At 50.4% G+C, this 17237-nt stretch overlaps 1 protein-coding gene across 2 annotated transcripts in view; it reads left to right on the top strand.

Annotated features, from left to right (window-relative positions):
- Positions 1-17237, top strand: part of FAM135B (family with sequence similarity 135 member B) — a 275686-nt gene that overhangs the window by 190134 nt on the left and 68315 nt on the right. For both annotated transcript variants that reach the window (XM_037023272.2, XM_037023271.2), the window contains exon 7: positions 5026-5152. In XM_037023272.2, coding sequence (XP_036879167.2) covers positions 5026-5152 — 127 coding nt within the window. The remainder of the gene's footprint in view (positions 1-5025; positions 5153-17237) is intronic.

The raw sequence follows: 17237 nt of genomic DNA, 5'->3' as shown, positions 1-17237 counted from the left end.
ACACTTCTGTGGCCGGTGCAGCTGGTTTCATCAGACTGATGGACACAAACCAGGAGCATGTCTCCTGAGCTGCAGGGTTGGGCTCTGGGCCTCCCTGAGGGGCCGGGGAGAGGCAGGTGGCATGGGCAACAGGCAGCAGGAGGCGAGGGGACACAGGCAGTGAGCCGAGGGGCTGAAACCATGCCAATTTCAGGTTTGACCTGAAGACCTGGGTTCTACACCTAGTTTTGCTTTTTTCTAAGTGTGCCTTAATTGAGAAGTCATCCAGGGTCCCTGAGACACACAGTTTTCCTGTGTAAAACAGGAACACGAATGTGCCCCATCCACACAAGCTTTCAGTGACTCTCAAGTGAGGACAGTGGCCAGGCACGTGGTAGGGGCTCTGTTTTCGGCCCCTTCCCTGAGTTGCTGTTTGTTCAAGTGCTTGAACACCTGTGTGGCCCTGTGTTCTCTGTGTTCTCCCCCTCAGTGAATCTCCCAGGGCACCTCCGAGTCCCTGTGTGGCCCTGAGGTTTCATGAATTCCGTAAGAGGAGGGGCAGAGCTGACAACAGTTGATGGGTGTATTGCACCCAGCCGTCTTCACATACACCTGGCATGTCAGACACATTCATCAAATCATTTCAAAACCCTGTGCCAAAGGATGTTTAGGGATAGAATCTTGAATGGTGGGCTTTTTTGGGGGAAGTTTTCCCAGTGTCCCTTTTCAGGTCAGCTTTTCAGTGCTGGGAGTTGAAATGCCTGTGAGGGAGCCTCCAATCCCCCCTAACTGTGGGGCAGTTTGATGCGCTGGCTCCTTGAGGGGGTCAGCGAGTGAGAAATGCAGCTGCTCTTGGCCACGTGCTGTCTCAGCGGCCCTGCCCGTGTCACCAGGCAGTCTGCTGAGCTCCATCGCAGGCTCTGCTCACCCAGGAGCCCCTTCAGGTACTGACCTCGAATGGTAGCAGTAATGGACTTGTGTCAGAATAACCATAATCCCCAAACTGGGAGGTGTCACCCAGAGGTAAAGACAAGGTGCGACCACAGGGTGTGGTGAGGTGATTTCTGAGAGGAAAAAGGACACCACATAGGGGTAGGGAGGCCCTGCGGGGGTGTTAACTCAGTGTGCAGGGTGGGGGCCGGGAGACCTGGGAGCCAAGGGTGGAGAGAGCCGGGGAGGGGCACCACCTGGCTGGGTGCCCTGGCTGTGAAAAGAGGCCCCTGGCCTCTGGGGCTCCGCTGAGAGGTTTGGACATTTTCCTGCCCTAAACCTGATGGAAACTGGGCCCTGAAGATAAGGGAGCTGCCTGTATGAGGGAGGCCATGGAACCGCTTGGGAGTCTTGATCCAGCGGGTATTTATGGAGGGCCGGCCGCACCCCAGGAACGGTGTGGATCTGCTCAGCACGTCCTCCTGTGACAACGAAAGAGATAGACTTCTCCCTCCAGGAGTGCAGGGTGGCTGGGTGGGCCGAGCCACAGATGTGGAATTATAATATGGCCATGTCCAGTGCTGCTGTGGCCTTTCATAGGAACTGTTACAAGAATCATAGATGCAAACTCAAAGCGAAGCAGGCCTGCCCTTGGGAAGGTGCAGGAGAGATAGAATCCAGAAAGCACCAGAGAGCATGATGGCCCCGTAAAGGGGAGCTCCAGATGTGAGCTCATTCGGAGGCTAGGCAAAAAGTGGCCTCAATGCAGAGTTCAGGACATGGTCTTTCTCTTGCCAGTGAGGTAGGGGTGATTGATGGCCGGAGGTTGTGTCCTAGGATTAGCTGGCTCTCAGCTGCTGAGGGGGTACAGCCTGGGTCAGGACAACAGAGCTTCCTGCACGTGGCTCTGGGGCCCTGAGACTGACTTGTTTGGCATCAGCTGGAGTTAGGACTACCTGACTGTCTAGCCCCACCACATGATTTCTGGGGATCCTTGTTTGGGTCACCTAACTTCTCTAAACATCAAAATAACAAATGACATCTCAATGTCAAAATAATAAATAAATAAATGAAGGCAAGAAGGTAGAAAGGAACTTTTAAATGGGCAGTGATACTAACCCAGTGGAGATGAAAGGGGCTGCAATGAGATGAAGGGCAGAGTGTATGTGATGCTTTGTGAGCAGGGGCTGGGGTAGCAGTGGGCATCACTAGACATCAGCTGCCCCTCCTAGAAGGGCCGAGCAGGAAGCCCTGAGATGAACAGGTCAGATCTGGGACCATAAAAGGCTTGGAGCTTGGCAAGGCAGAAATACACACAATTGGGTGTGCAGAGTATCCAGGGAACATGATGGAGGGATGGGGTTAAGTGTGGGCTTTGGGATCAGGGGGACCCGGGTCACTGTTCTGAGCCCCTTTCTTATTGAGCCTATTGGTTCAAACATGTGACGTAAGCTCTCTGAGCTTTCATTTCACTACATTCCAGAAGGTTCTTAGAAGAATTAAATGAAACAGTACATGCAGAACCCTTGGCCATGCATTCAGTCGATTAATATTTACTTGGCACCTACCATGTTCCAGGCCCTGATCTAGGGCTAAGCATGGGGAAGAAGCCATTCTGCTTGAATGGAAATCGGGGAAGGCTTTAGGAAGAAGTGGCCTTTGAGCCAGACCCAGGGAATAAGAGATTGTGATGGTGAAAAATAAACTCGGGAGGGTAAATTAGAGTCATACTGCACAGTGTAATTAATGACACACTAAGTATTGAGAATCCACTTATTATATGAGAAGAATGCATTGAAGGCCTCGAACAGGAGAATCACCTGATCAGACCTCTGTTTTACCCAGTTCCCTGCAGCGGCTGTGCGGGTGTTGGGCTGGAAGTTGTATCAGGGTGCAGGCAGGCGGGCCAGTTAGGAGGAGATGGTGATGGTCCATCCCAGAGACGGGGAGATGTCGTCACTGAGATGGCTGTGAGGAGCTGATCTCTCTCCTTTTGTTGCGGGAAGCCTGAAGACTGGGGATCTAGAAATTCTTAGGAGACAGTTTAACCTTTGACAAAAACAGTCCTTAGTAAGTTTGTCTACAGCAACCTTGCCCGAGGAGCCCAGATAGAAATTCACCCTCAGAGCTTAGCTTCTCTGGGGAATGGGGTAAAAATAGAACTGTCTTCTGTTCTCTGAATTTCCCAGGGAAGATTTCTGTTAGCTCATGGCGGCTGGGAACAAGGAATGCTATAAACTTATGGGAAATGCCTGTCAAATGGAGAAAGTTCTAGTTTTTCCAGGAAAGCAATTTTCCCAGCATCAGTTCAATCCAATCAGGAGAAAGCAGGGGTGAAATTAAAATTCAAGCTCCAAAGTCCCTTCAACCTTCCCTGAAACAGGCCGAAGCAGAGAAAACAATTTTTAGTCCTCAAACAGATACAAGTAGATTTCACTTGGGGGATTCACTAATGAGTTATTAATTTGCAGCCTATCCCCCAAATGTGCCGTGAGCCTCGGTGTCATGTACATATTCTACGTTTTCTTCTGAGTGTTGTTTTTATCCACCTTCTAGCTAAACTGCAGACTTGCTTCAGATCTCAGTTCCAAGCAAATCAGAGTAGTGATTCTATTATACTTGATTCTATTTGTGGTATTATCATGCATAGCTATATTAGTACAATGATTATATTAGATTTTCTTAGATTGGTAGGAATATGGACAATATTGCAACACTTATGGAATCATTACTTTTTGTGAGACCCTGTACCTAAAGCTGTATTTAGCTGATCTCATGGAATCCTCAGACGCCACGGAGAAAGTGCTGGTATCAACCCTGCTGACTTGGGAGAACACAGGCCCCGGGACAGTAAAAATCTTTCCCCATGTCGCAGAGCTCGTAGGTGTTGGCAGGCCAGCCTCGGTGGTTGCCTCTCCTTGAGTATCATCTCTAACTATTGATCTCTTGCACACAGTTTGCTTTATAAACTGCTCTCCTGTGCTCACTGCCTGAGTTCACCTCTGTTGCCTTGCATCTGCCTCAGCAGACACCACAGTACTTCATAGTGAGGGCCATGCCTGAAGCATCTTAGTAGGCATGAGCCTACTACATATGTGAAGACATGAATTAAACAGAAATATAATATTAGCTTTGAGTGCCTGTCAATACATTAAGCAGGAATGTGGGTCTAGGATTAAATCATTCCACAGATATTTCTTGAGCACCTCAGGACATGATGCCACCTGAGGCTATTTATTGTCAAGATCCTCTTTGCCATCGGAGACTTTGAACCTCGTTGGGAGAATAAGACATGCCTATAAAACAGCATTCGCAGTACGACAAGACAATTAGCCACTAGGATATTTCATAGAAGAGATCTGAAAAAAGGGGAAATGAGTTTAAGCAGACTTTATGATGTATCAGTTGATAAAAATTGACAAGGTAAAGGGAGAGGGAGAGGTTCAGCAGTCGAAATAAGACAGATTCGTGGAATCACACCGGCTTTCCTAATCCCCTCTGATCCTAAAGCTAATGGCCCCACCGCAGCACATCGGCCGATCTTGCGGTGACTTGCAGAGCCGGGCAGTGCTGCGTATTTGTCTGTGGGGCAGATCACAGTGTTCCAGCCAGTGCTGACCAGTGAGCCTTTCATAGATCATGGCAGCCTTAATGTCCATGACCCTTTTAGACTTGTGTGGGGGTCAAGGAGGTAGGTCTTTATGTTTTTCCCAGAACAAACGGAGACTCAGAAGAAGATGGGGGTTGAAGGTCACGCCAGGTGTGCCACCTGGAGGAGCAGAAGCAGAGCTGAGCCCGCTCAGATGGAGCCTCCCCTTGTCCTTTGGCTGGGACCCCGGCCCCCCTGCCCCTCCACTGTGCAACCTTGTTTCTCTGCCTCGGGCACAATGCTGGCCTCCCAGGTGGCATCTCACATACACGTAGTAGGGGGGTGTCACGCTCACTTGCCAGTTGCTCCCCTTTGCCACAGCGGCATCCCAAACTGTCTGGCCCAGACAGCGCTGGGGGTGAACTTCCAGATGACTTACCTATGGCTCCCCACTACGTTGCCAGGGGACAGTTTAATAGCACCCTCACTTTCCTTATGCCCTTCTCTCCCTCTTTACTTCATTTCAGTTTTACTCGCCCAGGAAGAGGCTCCTGGCTTGGGAAGGGCGGCCCAGATGCAGGACCTGAGCAGTCTAGCCTTTCTCTGGAAAACCTGGTGTTTGGAGCGGGATACTGCAAGCCGACCTCCTCAGAGGTAATGTCTGCACAGGGGCGGCAGCCCCGAGACCCAGCTTTGCTGTGCAGGGCATGTGGCCCCTGAGGTGCCTGCTCCTGGCCCGCTTAGGGACACTTTGCGTGGCCCCCTACCATCTATCCTGCCATTGCTTCTTTAATCACGGCTGCCTTTATCAAACATGCTCCCAATTGTGGGCCCTGGGGTAGATCCTGGGAGTGGGGTCTTCAGACGGCGCCTTTTCTAGGGGGTCCTTGAAGACTTTGGTTCTCTGGAGGCCATGGGGTGTGTTGTGAGGGGCTCCCCTTGGACCACAGGGTAACCTCAAAGCCCTTTGGTGCTAAGCTGGTTTCAAAGCCCGGCTCCACCTCTCATTTGCTCACTTTTTCGGAGCCTCGGTTTTCCTGCCTGTAGGGTGGCGTCACTGATACTGAATCATCGTCTGGGGTGTCATGTGTATCCAGTGCCATAATAAATGTGAAGTTGAACTTCTAGCCAGTACCTGGTACTCAGTGGCGCTCAACGAATGTGCAGATCCCATCCTCAACTTGTTCTTTTTTCCCAGTGAACACCTATCCTTACTCTTCTCTGATGTGCAGGACTTTTTGACCACATACCTTATTTCTCCTGAGCCAATGCAGGACTATTGTTCTTAGGGGGCCTGCTCCCCTCAGAAATAACCAGCCTGCACCAGTCTGGGTTCCCCGAGAAACAGAAGCAGTTAAGAGCCAAATGCATGGTATAGGATATATCTGCTTATCTACATCCTGTGTCTATACAGACACATATAAATATAGATACAGGATATATTTCTGTCTAAATCCTTTATGTCTATGCATATAAAGAGATTTATTTTGAGGAATTGGCTCATATGCTTATGAAAACTGAGTAGTCCCAAGATGGGCCATCTGCAAGCTGGAGACACAGGTGTGGGGGGCCGGGGGGTGAAGGGCGTCTCTACTGACACACGAGGGCTGCATGGGGCTGCCCCTGGAGACTGCACAGAAGCCCTCCACCTGGGTTGGGGTGGGTAGGGGCATGGTAGGTCCCATCCGGTGCGGTTACATCTGAGGGGGCTGAGCATGGCCAGGCCACACCTCTACTCCTGCAGCTGTTGTGTATGCGAAAGAGAAGATTCTGGTGTTAAATGCATACTATGCTCAAAGCCATGTGTCTGGGAGATTCATCCCTCCCACCCCACTGTGGAAACTCAGGTTCTTCAACTCTAAAATGGGATGATACCTATCCTTTAAGAGAGAATTTCAGGAGTTAATATGTGTAAAAACAGTACAAAAATAGACTCATAACAGGCACATGATACAATAAAGGTGTTTTTTTTTTCTTCATTTCTTTTCCTGGCTATTTTTGGGGATGTGTGTCAAAGAAGACATCCCTGTCTTTTCCAGGAGTCAGATAGAATAGCTTATGGGTGGGTGCTCAGCGGTGTACTTGCTCACGGAGCTTAGCTCAATGGGTTATTTTCAGGACCTGCTTCTTTCCCTGTGTAATTTCCATTTGGGTCCCATCCAATTATGTGGGCTCAGTGCCGTGCGCCCACCCTATGCCTTCCCACCAGGCAAGGGCTGCCAAGCAGAGAATAAAATCCACTCCCTCCATCTCCCCTGGGAGCCGTGCATCAAATACTCCAGAAACCCAGCGCATTAGCAAATAATACCAGAATCCACCCAGATTTCAGCGTCAGCAGGAAGGGTTAGAGAGCAGGTGTTCCCTTCAAAACAAGCGGTTCTACACAAGACATTTGCAGAAACAAGAGTTTCATAGCAAAAGGAGCTGACTGGCATGAGAAATCATGGGAGATAAAGACTGACGCAACGTGCCAGCCCCCTTTCCTGCCCGCCAGGCCTCCCTCTTCCCCAGAAGGGAGCCCCGCTCTTTCCCGCTGCATGGCCTGCGCCCAAAGCTTGGGGTTTAGAGTTGGCGTGAGGGCTTGCATCCCGTCCCCATTGCAAACCAGCAGCTTTGCCTGGGGGAATTATTTACCCTCTCTGACTCACTGCTTCCCTGCCAAAGGGGATACTAGTGCCTGCCTCACCGGGTTGCTAAGAGGATTGAGTGAAATAAGCATATAAGAGCCTTGAGCATAGAGCTTGGCACAAAAGTGCTAAATAAAATTCTTGGCTGGTTTTATTTTTATTTTAGTTCATTCACATAATTAAATAGAATGTTACTCAAGGGCCCCAGTGTGGCCTTGTTGGTAGGGCATCGGATGGAGAATCTTAGATGGGGTTCTGTTCTTGGCTTCAGCACCGACGTGCTGTGTGACGTTGCGCCAGACACTTGTGCTCCCTGGTCGCAGTTTCCCAGTGTATAGAAAGGAGCTGGGGGAGATCACCCTGAGGCGTCCCTCAGTCCTGCTCTGCTGCTTTTTCTGTAACATCCTTGACACGGCTGGTGCAACTACGGACACTTGACATATGTTTGATTTGTCACACACACACACACACACAGGTTTTCAGGGATTGGTTTGTGTGACTGTGGAGCCTGGCAAGTTCAAAATCTCTAGTTCAAGCCAGCTGGCTGGAGACCCAAGGAAGAGTTTCAGTTTGAGTCCAAAGGGACCCATGATCAAATTCCTTCTTCTTGATAGGTGGTGTGACCAGGCTTTCTCTTGAGGTCTTCAACGTCTTGGGTGAGGCCCACCCATAGTACAGAAGGTAATCTGCGTTACTCAGAGTCTAGTGATGTAAATGCTAGTCACCTCAAAAACATACCTTTGCAGGAACATCTACGATAATGTTTGACCAAATAGCTTGGTACTGTGGCCTGGCTGCACTGACACATGAAATTCATCATCACACTTAATAATTCTCACGGTCTGATAGACTCTCACTGAAGATCAAGAATCTAGGTACTCAGAGTAAAGATAACCCGTTTCCCCCTGGGGAGACGCTGTGTACCCCCCTTCCTTCTTATGGAAATAAGGGGCTATTCCTCCTCTGAAGGGGGAGGAAATGGGGGTGTGGGGAGATTCAGACTTAAGAGCTCTCCTCATCTTCAGAGCTCTGCCCTCCAGGGCAGGAATGTCAGTGTGTCCATCCGTTATTTATCCATCAGCCTCTTGTTTAGCCCCTGCTGTGCTGGCATCTGGGTGCTGCAGGGACCAAAATGACTAAACTCTAGTCTCTAACCCCAGTGGGTTGTGGGATGTAGCTTGTCAGGCAAAGCAGTAATTAAAACTTAAAATCCCACAGTAGCAGGAAAACCATGGTGCCGATCATTTCAAGTCTCATTTCTGGGCTCCGACTCTGTGAGGCTGTTGAGGCACACGGACTTCGTTGCTTCCAGCATGACTGTTTTGCATCTCCTTTTACCGATGAGGAAGCTGATAGAGAGGTTGAGTTCTGCCTCTGCGCTCACAGAGCTGGGCAGGGGGCCAAGCTAGAGGTTTCAGCTGGTCAGCGGGATTCTGTCCAGCCCCCACCCGCATCACCGTCCACTAGGTTAATGGTGAACCACAGAAGGGCCAAAGGTCCCTGCGCTGCCACGGTGGGACGCGTTTCCGATGGACCCGCCCGTGTGTGCCTGATGCAGTGTGCGTGCTCAGGAAGTCTTTGCTGAATGAATGTGTCAGAAACCATGGAATCTGAGGCTCTCTGAATGCGAGAGAACAAAAGCCCTTGCTAGTAGACTGTGAGGCATTTAACTCTGCGACAGATCTGTTTCCAGCCAGCGCTTTGAGCCTCCCTTGTCCTTTATTCACCCGGGGAGGTCACAGAAGCCATGCCGTGGGGAGAATGCTCTGCCGGCGCAGATGGACAGGACTGAGATGCACAGGTTGGCCACCAGAGTGAAATTCCTCCATCCTCTGCTGACTTAGAAGATGGTGTCTAGACAGAGAAAGCTGTGCCATTGAGAGGACATTCCAGGCGGCCGCTCTGGAGTCACCTCCCCTTCCAGCAGGATTGCAGAGGGACCCGGCATAGCGTTTTCCTTGAAGGGAAAAATGCTCAGGCGGCTATGGAGGGCTTAGCGGGACACGCCTTCCATGCTGAGCCTTGCATGTGCCAGGCCTCGCTCCCTGGCAGCAGCCGAGTGCCTGGCAGGGCGGCTGGGAGGGAGAAACTGGAGGGCAGAGCTGACATCTGGGCAGACATCTCCCATCTCCTAGGCATGTTTTTCTTTTTGCCCTTTTTGCCTACATGTTTACTGGGATCTTTGTACTTTTCCCTTTCTTTAAATATAACCTCACTTGCTACTGTAAACATCCTCATATCCTTCTCCCGAGTATCCCTAGTCACATAGGTAAGACATACGCCCATCATTACTGTTAACACATAACTGTATCATCTCTGGATTCTGCCGTCTCCATAAGTGGAGACACTGCCATTGGCTTATTCACTAATGAATAACATTTATTTATCAAGCACCTGCTATCTCTCAGGAACTGTGCTAGGAGTTAGTGATACAGCGCAGGAAATGGCAGCCTCAGCCCCTGCCTGCTGGGGCATCTTTACGTCTATATCCTCTGGTCCACTTTCAAGTTGCTGATGCTTTGGGGGTGCTCAGTTGACGTTGGAGGTACAAGTGAGTGAGCTGGTGTAGCATCAGGTTCTTGATTCTATATGAGGGGTGACCACAGCTGATGGAGTCATTGGACAGAGTAGGTCCTGTGCCCAGCGACCACAGTATGTTTAGGGGCCAATGGAATGTTCTAATTTCTTTTAAAATCACAACAAAAAAATTTAGATTATCCAACCTGGATTATATTCTTTTTTATATCAATTAACTCATAAAAATAGAGTTTTAAACATTTTTTTAATGGATAAAAAGTGCCTGGGTGCCACAAAGGACATAATTCAGCTGTAGGGACAAGTACTATTTCTTACCTCTTATTTTTGCTTCCTGGTTATAGACATACAAAAGCAGAGCCCAGGGAACCCACATACCTTTCCCAAGGCAGGCAGGTGTGAACCTAGACCTCAGCTCTGTGTTGGGGCCCATTTCATTAGCAGTGCATGCACACGGAGTGTGCTACACAAACATTTGTACCTGGATGAAACAGCAGAGTGTGGGGGGAGCAACGGTTTGAAATTTGTGAGTAACATGCTCTAAGGTCAACTACCTGGGGAAGAACTGGAAGTTACCAGGGAAACACAGTAGTTATTTAAAGAAAAACATGTTTTTTAGTTTAAAAAATTGTATATATGACTTCTACTATTTCAAGAATGAAGACATCAAGCACCTTCGTATTTCTCTTTCCATTAAAATTAAAGTTTTAAACGTTCTCATTTAAATGATTATCTAATTAGCTAGCATCTTGAAAAATCAATAGCAAGTCGCTGTACGCTGCAGGGGCTCTGATGCTTTGAGCTACTGGTGCAGTACATCAATCTGCACATGAATCCAGTGCAATTCCGCAGGTCATTTCTGCAGAAAGGTATAAAACACTGAAATGGGCCTTTCTAAAGTCTACCATAGTGCCTATTTATGCATCACCTTTTCCTTCATGAAAGTCGCCCTTATTCCACATCGCTGGCCTCTGGAGGCCTTGCTCCTCTCGAGCATTTCTAGGCGTGGTGGGATACGCCAGGTGGCCGAGATGAGGGAGACACATCTCTTCCAAGGCTGCTCTGGGTGCCCCTTGGCCTCCGAAGTCTCCAGCGCACAGACGCCAGTAAGCGAATGCTGAGCGAACCAAGGTGAGGGAGCGGCAGGGCATGCAGGCAAGGGCCCCAGATTTGAGTATGGAGACATAGCAGGACTAAAGTCAGGCTCTACCGCAGGCAGACTGTGAGAGCTTGGCAACCCATCTAGCCACTCTGAGCCTCTGTTTCTTCTTCTTTTCTTAATGGGAAGGATGGAACCTGCTCACCCTCTGAGGTTTCCCAGTGCTCACGATGGGGAAGCTGTTTCCCACTTGGAGTGCCCCCTTCTCCCCGTCCTCTCCTCTCCCCTCCTGACCTCCACCTCCGGGATGGTGTGATGAGGACATCACAGATCACATTTGCCTTCTAACGTGATTAGATCAGCTCAGTGCACTGAGTGCTTATTTCGTGTTGGGCTCCATGCTGGCTATTTTTAATATGCTTCCTCACAGCTCCGGGAATAGATGCATATTAAATCGTTGAGGAAACAAAAAGCTCCAATAACTTCACCAAATTGTCAGCATCAGGCAGCTGGTCCCTGCCAGGGCCAGGATACGAGCCCAGGTCGGACTGCATCCCACACTGGCCTTGTGTCCACCTGTAATCATGCTTCACCCACTCCATAATCCCTCCGTTAAGTGTGAGGGGCGTGCCAGTCTTATTCGGCACCTAGCACGGAGGAGTCAACAATGGGTGTCTCTTTAATCACCACCTACATGGCTGTTTGTGCCTCTTTACAGTTGAGGGGCTGAGTCCAAGCCTTCCCTGAGCGCTCATTTACACAGTGGGTGTGGTAACACTCGGCTGTGAGGACGATGCAGTGATGGTGAACGACTCAGCCCATCCCTTTCCTTGTGCAGTTTGTAGATTAGCCAGGAAAAAAGAGAGAGATTGAAAAGTAATTTCATGTGAGGTGAACATAGAGAATTAATTGCTGGAGCTCTTCTCCACTGGGGCATCTAAGAGGGGCTTGGCCACATTGGGGCGATTGATGGGAGGCTTCTCGGCTGGACAGACTCTAGGCAGATCTTTCAGCTGGGGGGGACAGAGAGCAGAGGTTTAGAACCGTCTCTTCCCATGGATTAGTGGCTTCCAAGGCTATGTCTTCCATAGCTGGACATTAGTAGGGGCCTTCACCGATATCTGGCACCCTGTCTTTCAGACACAGTGCCCTTTGCTTGAAGCTTTTATCTATTACTTTTTGTAATGCATTTTTATAGAGCACCCTATTTGATCACCCTCATGATGAGGTGGACAAGCATGGCCTAGACTGGGAGCATGGACCCAAGACAGGAACTAACGCTGGAGGGCCGGTCACTCGGCAGTGGTCTGCTGGCACCCGGACTTGGACACAGTCCAGAAACACTCCTCAGAGGAAAGGATCTTTAATCTGAATCAAAAGGAATGAATTGTCCATTGTAGAGGGGAGGGGAGGGGTGAGGAAGAGTAACTGCAGCATGAAGGGCAGAGGGAAGGGGCAGGCCCCGCTGGGCACTCGGTGTGGCCCCTCAGGAGGCTGGGAAGACCACAGTGGTCTGGTCATTAGGGACCCTGTAAGCAGGTCAGCCACAGAAGTACTGCAGGCAGAGGACTGGCAGGAGAGCGTGTGCTGTCAATCCTGCCGCGCAGGGCACTGACTGAAGGAAAGGAGGGCTGCGGCAGGGAGGCAAAGTTGGAGGCTGCTGCTATCGTCCACTGTGAGTGGCACAGTGGCCCGGGCAAAGGAGAGGCGAGCTGAGCAGAGTAGCGGGATGACTGGGCATCAGAGCAGGAGCTGAAGGAGGATGGGGAGGGTGTGGAGAGTACCTGCACGTGGTAGCTGTCAGCTACAGTCACAGGGCTTGGCCCTAAGCTAGCCTCCCGGTGAAGAGAATCGGCAAGCCTGATGCACATTGAAGTGTGAATGTCTAAAACCATCCATTTTGGTGACCCTAATTAGGCATTTACATTTTTTCAATGAACATTTAACTCAAAGAAGGCAGAATGTGCTATTCTCTCTGCCCAGAACATCCTTCTCTGACCTTCCTCCATCATTCTTTCCATTCAAAGAACTCCTGTTTATCCTTCAAAAGCCAACTGAGTCATCACTTCTTTGACCACCCAAGTCCCCCGAGTCACTGTGTTGTCTGTCCTACATGTGTGCTCCGGCTGTGCCTCCGTTATGTCCGAGTACTTGTCTAATGAGTCTTTCTGCTCTACTTGAAAGCGTTCTAGGAGGGCGCAGACGTTCATGCCACAACTCTGGGTTAAATCACTCCAGCGTGTTTTACTAACTTTTCCTTGGTGAGCCCGGGTTGTCGCCTGAGGAAGCCGACAGATGACAGACTTGGTCAACAGCCAGAGTTTAAACCAAAGAAGGGACGAGGGGCCTTTGCAGTGAGCTGGACTCTCTGGAGCTCTTTTCCATTTTCCCGCCTTTGTCCCGTTTATGGGTGTCAGGACAGGTCATGAGGAAGCTAAATCAGGAGAATGAGGGGACCGAAGGGGAAATCTTCTTAGCTCCCTGGGCAGGGAACACAGAACTAGCCCCTTGGGCAGAGCCTGCCACTGTTACACGTTGTCTGACATGCCACCAGCCTGCCAGGGTGCCTCTTAGGAGAATCACCTCTGTCACTCAAGAACAGCAATGGGGTAATATTGCCCAGGGAAGGAGCGTGTCTTGGGAGAAAACACAAGCCTTAGAGCCAGGCACCTGCACTGAGGCTGGATGGGCATTCTTTGTCTGGATTTGATCCTTCATTTCACAAACATTCATTGCGTACCTAACCTGCACTGCAGACTGGACTCTGGGAGTTTACCCGGGAGCAAGACGTACAAGTTTCCTGTTGTCAGGGAGGAAAGGAGAGAGAAAACACACAAATGCTTTCTCAATAATACTGTCATGAAAGCAAGAAGTCTGCTGTTACAAGACACCTAGCTGGGTCTGAAGTACCTAGGAGTTTCCCCGAGCAAGGGGGATTTAGGCCAGGATGCGAGGGACGAGACATAGCCAAGAGTAGTGAGGGTGCAAGCAGGGCTGCCTCGTACAGTTGTGTAAGTTGTTCACTACACAAAGGTTCCTGGTGGAGCAAGTGAGGGAGGGCTGAAGTCCTGCCCACTCTCCACTTCCAAACTGTGAATCAGTAAGGTTGTGTCCACACAGACAAAGGGCCTTCTGTATCCCCAATTCATCCTCCTAGGAGGAAGTCTCTTTCTGGTTAGCACAAAGGCACTCTATGGGCTAACAGTAGCCCTAGAGGAGGAGACTATTTGAGCTCAGGGATTGCTGAGGCAAAGGTGCCGAGGTGTGGGAAGTGGTGTGGCGAAGGGCGCTGTGGGGCTGGGACCTGGAGACCGAGACAGGAGGCGGCTGCGTGAGGCTGCGGCGGGGTGGGGCCGTGGCCTGCAGGATCCTGCACACTGTGTGTGAAGGGCAGCAGGGCCGCCCTCTCGGGTGACTGGTGAGCAAGAGCGGCACGGGTGTGGAGCGCCCACATGGTTCCTGGCAGGGAGTTTGGGCCCCGTAAACCCTAGCTGGTGCTGCTGTCCTCACAGCAGCCTGGCAGCCGGTCTTCCAGCAGCCGCATCCTGGCCCAGCCTCACTGGTCTCAGGCACTGTCCCACATGCAGTTACTCCAGCAAGAGGATTTGTCACTTTTGAGAAATGGCCTCATAAGGAAAGTCAACTGAGTGACTGAAAGCAGGGGCAGCAGGTGGCCTAAGAATGCAGTGGCCCTTCACCGGAGCAGAGGTGTTTGGGTGATTTAAGCCTGGCATGCTGGGTTAATTGTGGCCTTGGTCTGTAATACGGATGGTCCGCCATGCGTTCCAGGCATATGTGAGGAGAGAGGAGGGCCTCTGGGAGGAGGTTTCAGGATGCCTTGACTAGTGTGATACCAGTGACAAGCGCCTGGGAGGACAGCCCCACCCATGGGGCACTGGCTGCGGTGGTCGAGCCAACAACTGTCACATGTGGTCAGGGTTGTGTGCTTTGAAAACAAGCTCTGAACACAAAGTGTTTTCCCCTTCGTGGACTTGTGGGGGACAAACCCTCTGAGGTGGTTCTTGCTGAGTGCCATGGGCCTGCAGCTAACTTTGTCCAAAATACTGGTAATTCACTGGGTTCTGCCTTTCTATGTAGCTGGGCAAGTGTTCCCCGGTGGGTGACTTGATGTCAGAAAGGGAGTCTGAGTGGAAGGTCTCGGATGTGGGAGCCAGGATTTCAGGATTCTAGAACGGGTTTCCCCCAGTGTCCACTATATGACCCCCGCAGAGGCCACCCCATGCAGATGGGCTACGTCAGGAGTGAGACCTTGGAGTCTGGGTGGGGTGGGTGTGGAAGAGACCAGGAGATGCTCCCCAGTTCCATCGGTTCAGCTCAGGCACACCCGAGGATACATTTCCCAGCCACGCTTGCGGTCACGCTTGGCCCTGAGACCAGGTCCCGGCCAGCACAGCGGGAACAGAAGTGAATGTGCTTCCTCCTCGCCTTCCTCGCCAGCACCCTGCTTGGTCCTCAGCGCTTTCTGTCCCTGCAGGGGTGGCCCCAGAAGTCACATGTTTAAGATGACAGTGGCACAAACAGGGGAACCTGGACCTGCAGGAGGGCCCCCAGGGGATCCACTGACCTGTATCAGACTTTGGGAAAACAGGAAAAAAATAATCTTAAGAAACAGATTTTGGGGTTGTTGCAGCAGTTAGTATTAATTAAGAAAACTGTGTTTGTGTGGGACAGCCATAACAGAAAACTGAAAGGAACGGCATTGACCTTAGAATCAGGAATCTAGAAATGGGGAATTTGTAATCAGAAGATGGGTGTATGAGGATCTGTGTTGCACAGTAGCAGGCCATTTGGTGAATTGTCACCTCTGGGAACTTGGAAGACAGTCAACAGGCCTGCAACCTGTGTCCCCAGGGCAGGGTTCTCAGCCTCAGCACTGTTGACATTTTGGAATATTTGGGGACATTTGGAAACAATGCTTCGCTATGGGGGCTGTCCTGCACATTACGGGGAGCTTAGCAGCATCTCTGTGCTCTACCCGTAAGATGCCAATAGTATCTCCATCTCGGTTGTGACAACCGAAGATATCTCTAGACATTGATGGATGTTCCCTGGGAGGCAAAGTCACCCTGCTTGAAAACCACTAGGCTGGGGGAAGAGGATGGAAACCAGGAGTGTGTCCACGGCCCTTGGGGCTGTGTTTGGTAACGTTTGCGAAGAAACAAGTGAGCTCTGGGGAGCATTAGCTGTCTTTCAAACAGACAGGAAAGTCTGTGCAAAAATCTGGGGACTGGCAAAGTTGGAAAAGCCTGTTTCTGAGCACAAACATTAAGGCTACTATTTAAAAAACAACAATGAAAGCAAGCAAGCAAACAACAAAAAACTTTGACAGAGCCCAGGAAAAGTTCTCAGTTGAATAAAGTGATGGTAACTCAGGACAAAAGTCACGAATGCCCTAACTCGTCTACATACTGACCCAGAAAGTTGCAAGTCAGCCTCCCTTTTGTTTCTATAGAGAGACCTGGAGGCAGAAAAGCAAAGAAATGTGCAGATCTCAGAGCACCTAGAAGAGCCTAGAAACAAATAGATTGACAGCTTCTAAATTTTTAAGAAGTTCTTACTGTTGAAGAAGCTACAAGCTTGGACTACAAGACTGGCTGTGCACGCTGATCCGAACCGTGGGCCTCCAGCCCTGTAGAGCAAGAGACAGGCTTTGGCTGTTCTGTGTCTGAAGGGACTGTGTTCCCGATTGCCGCCTCAGCCTCCCAGAAGAGCCATGGGTCACCAAGATCCAGGGGAATGGCCCGAGGAGTTCCAGCCCGTAGAAGAATTTGTTTCCCATCAGGAAACCTTTATCCCACCCAGCCAGAGGGTCTTCACATTGCCTAGCAGGGTTTCAGGATCGCTAAAAGCCTTTGTCTGCTGTGTGTCCCCCACTCTGCTTCATTGCTAATAGGCGTGTCCATGTCAGTGGCCCCCCCCCCCCATTTTTACCATGTACATTGTGAAGGGCAGTTAATGTATATTTTAGGTCTTTGTTTGTGGGACTAAGAAGAGCCACACCCAGACCTAATGTCAGTACCACCTCCCATCACTCACGAATTCTACACTTGGCATATGAAGCCATGAGGATCTGAGAGTACAGTTGTTCCCCTTGCCTGAAGGTGTTCCGCATGTGGAAAGAAGAGTGGGACAGTTGGTGGTCAGAGTGACAGTGGTGGCAGAGATGGTGGTATGCTCACCAATCCCGTTTCCTCCTAATGTGCACATTTGAAGATGTGTTTCCAGGTCTCCCTCGCAGTTAGTCTGGGGCCATGTGCCTGGGTTCCGATCAGTGGAATACATAAGGCTTGATCCTTAAAAATATTTTGCATGACACTCCAGGCTTTCCATTCATTCTGTGGTGCCTTTGAAGAGCACATGTTAAAGGTGGGAGCGTCACCAGATGGATGGGTCCTGGGCCCCTGAGTCCCTGCTTTGAGGAAAACGGCCCACAGAAACTGATCACCCACAGTGGCCT

The sequence above is a fragment of the Manis javanica genome, chromosome 2 (genome assembly GCF_040802235.1).
Source record: "Manis javanica isolate MJ-LG chromosome 2, MJ_LKY, whole genome shotgun sequence".
Classification (NCBI taxonomy): Eukaryota; Metazoa; Chordata; class Mammalia; order Pholidota; family Manidae; genus Manis; species Manis javanica.
Note: the sequence above shows the minus strand (reverse complement) of the source record. Positions and strands in the feature narration are given on the sequence as shown.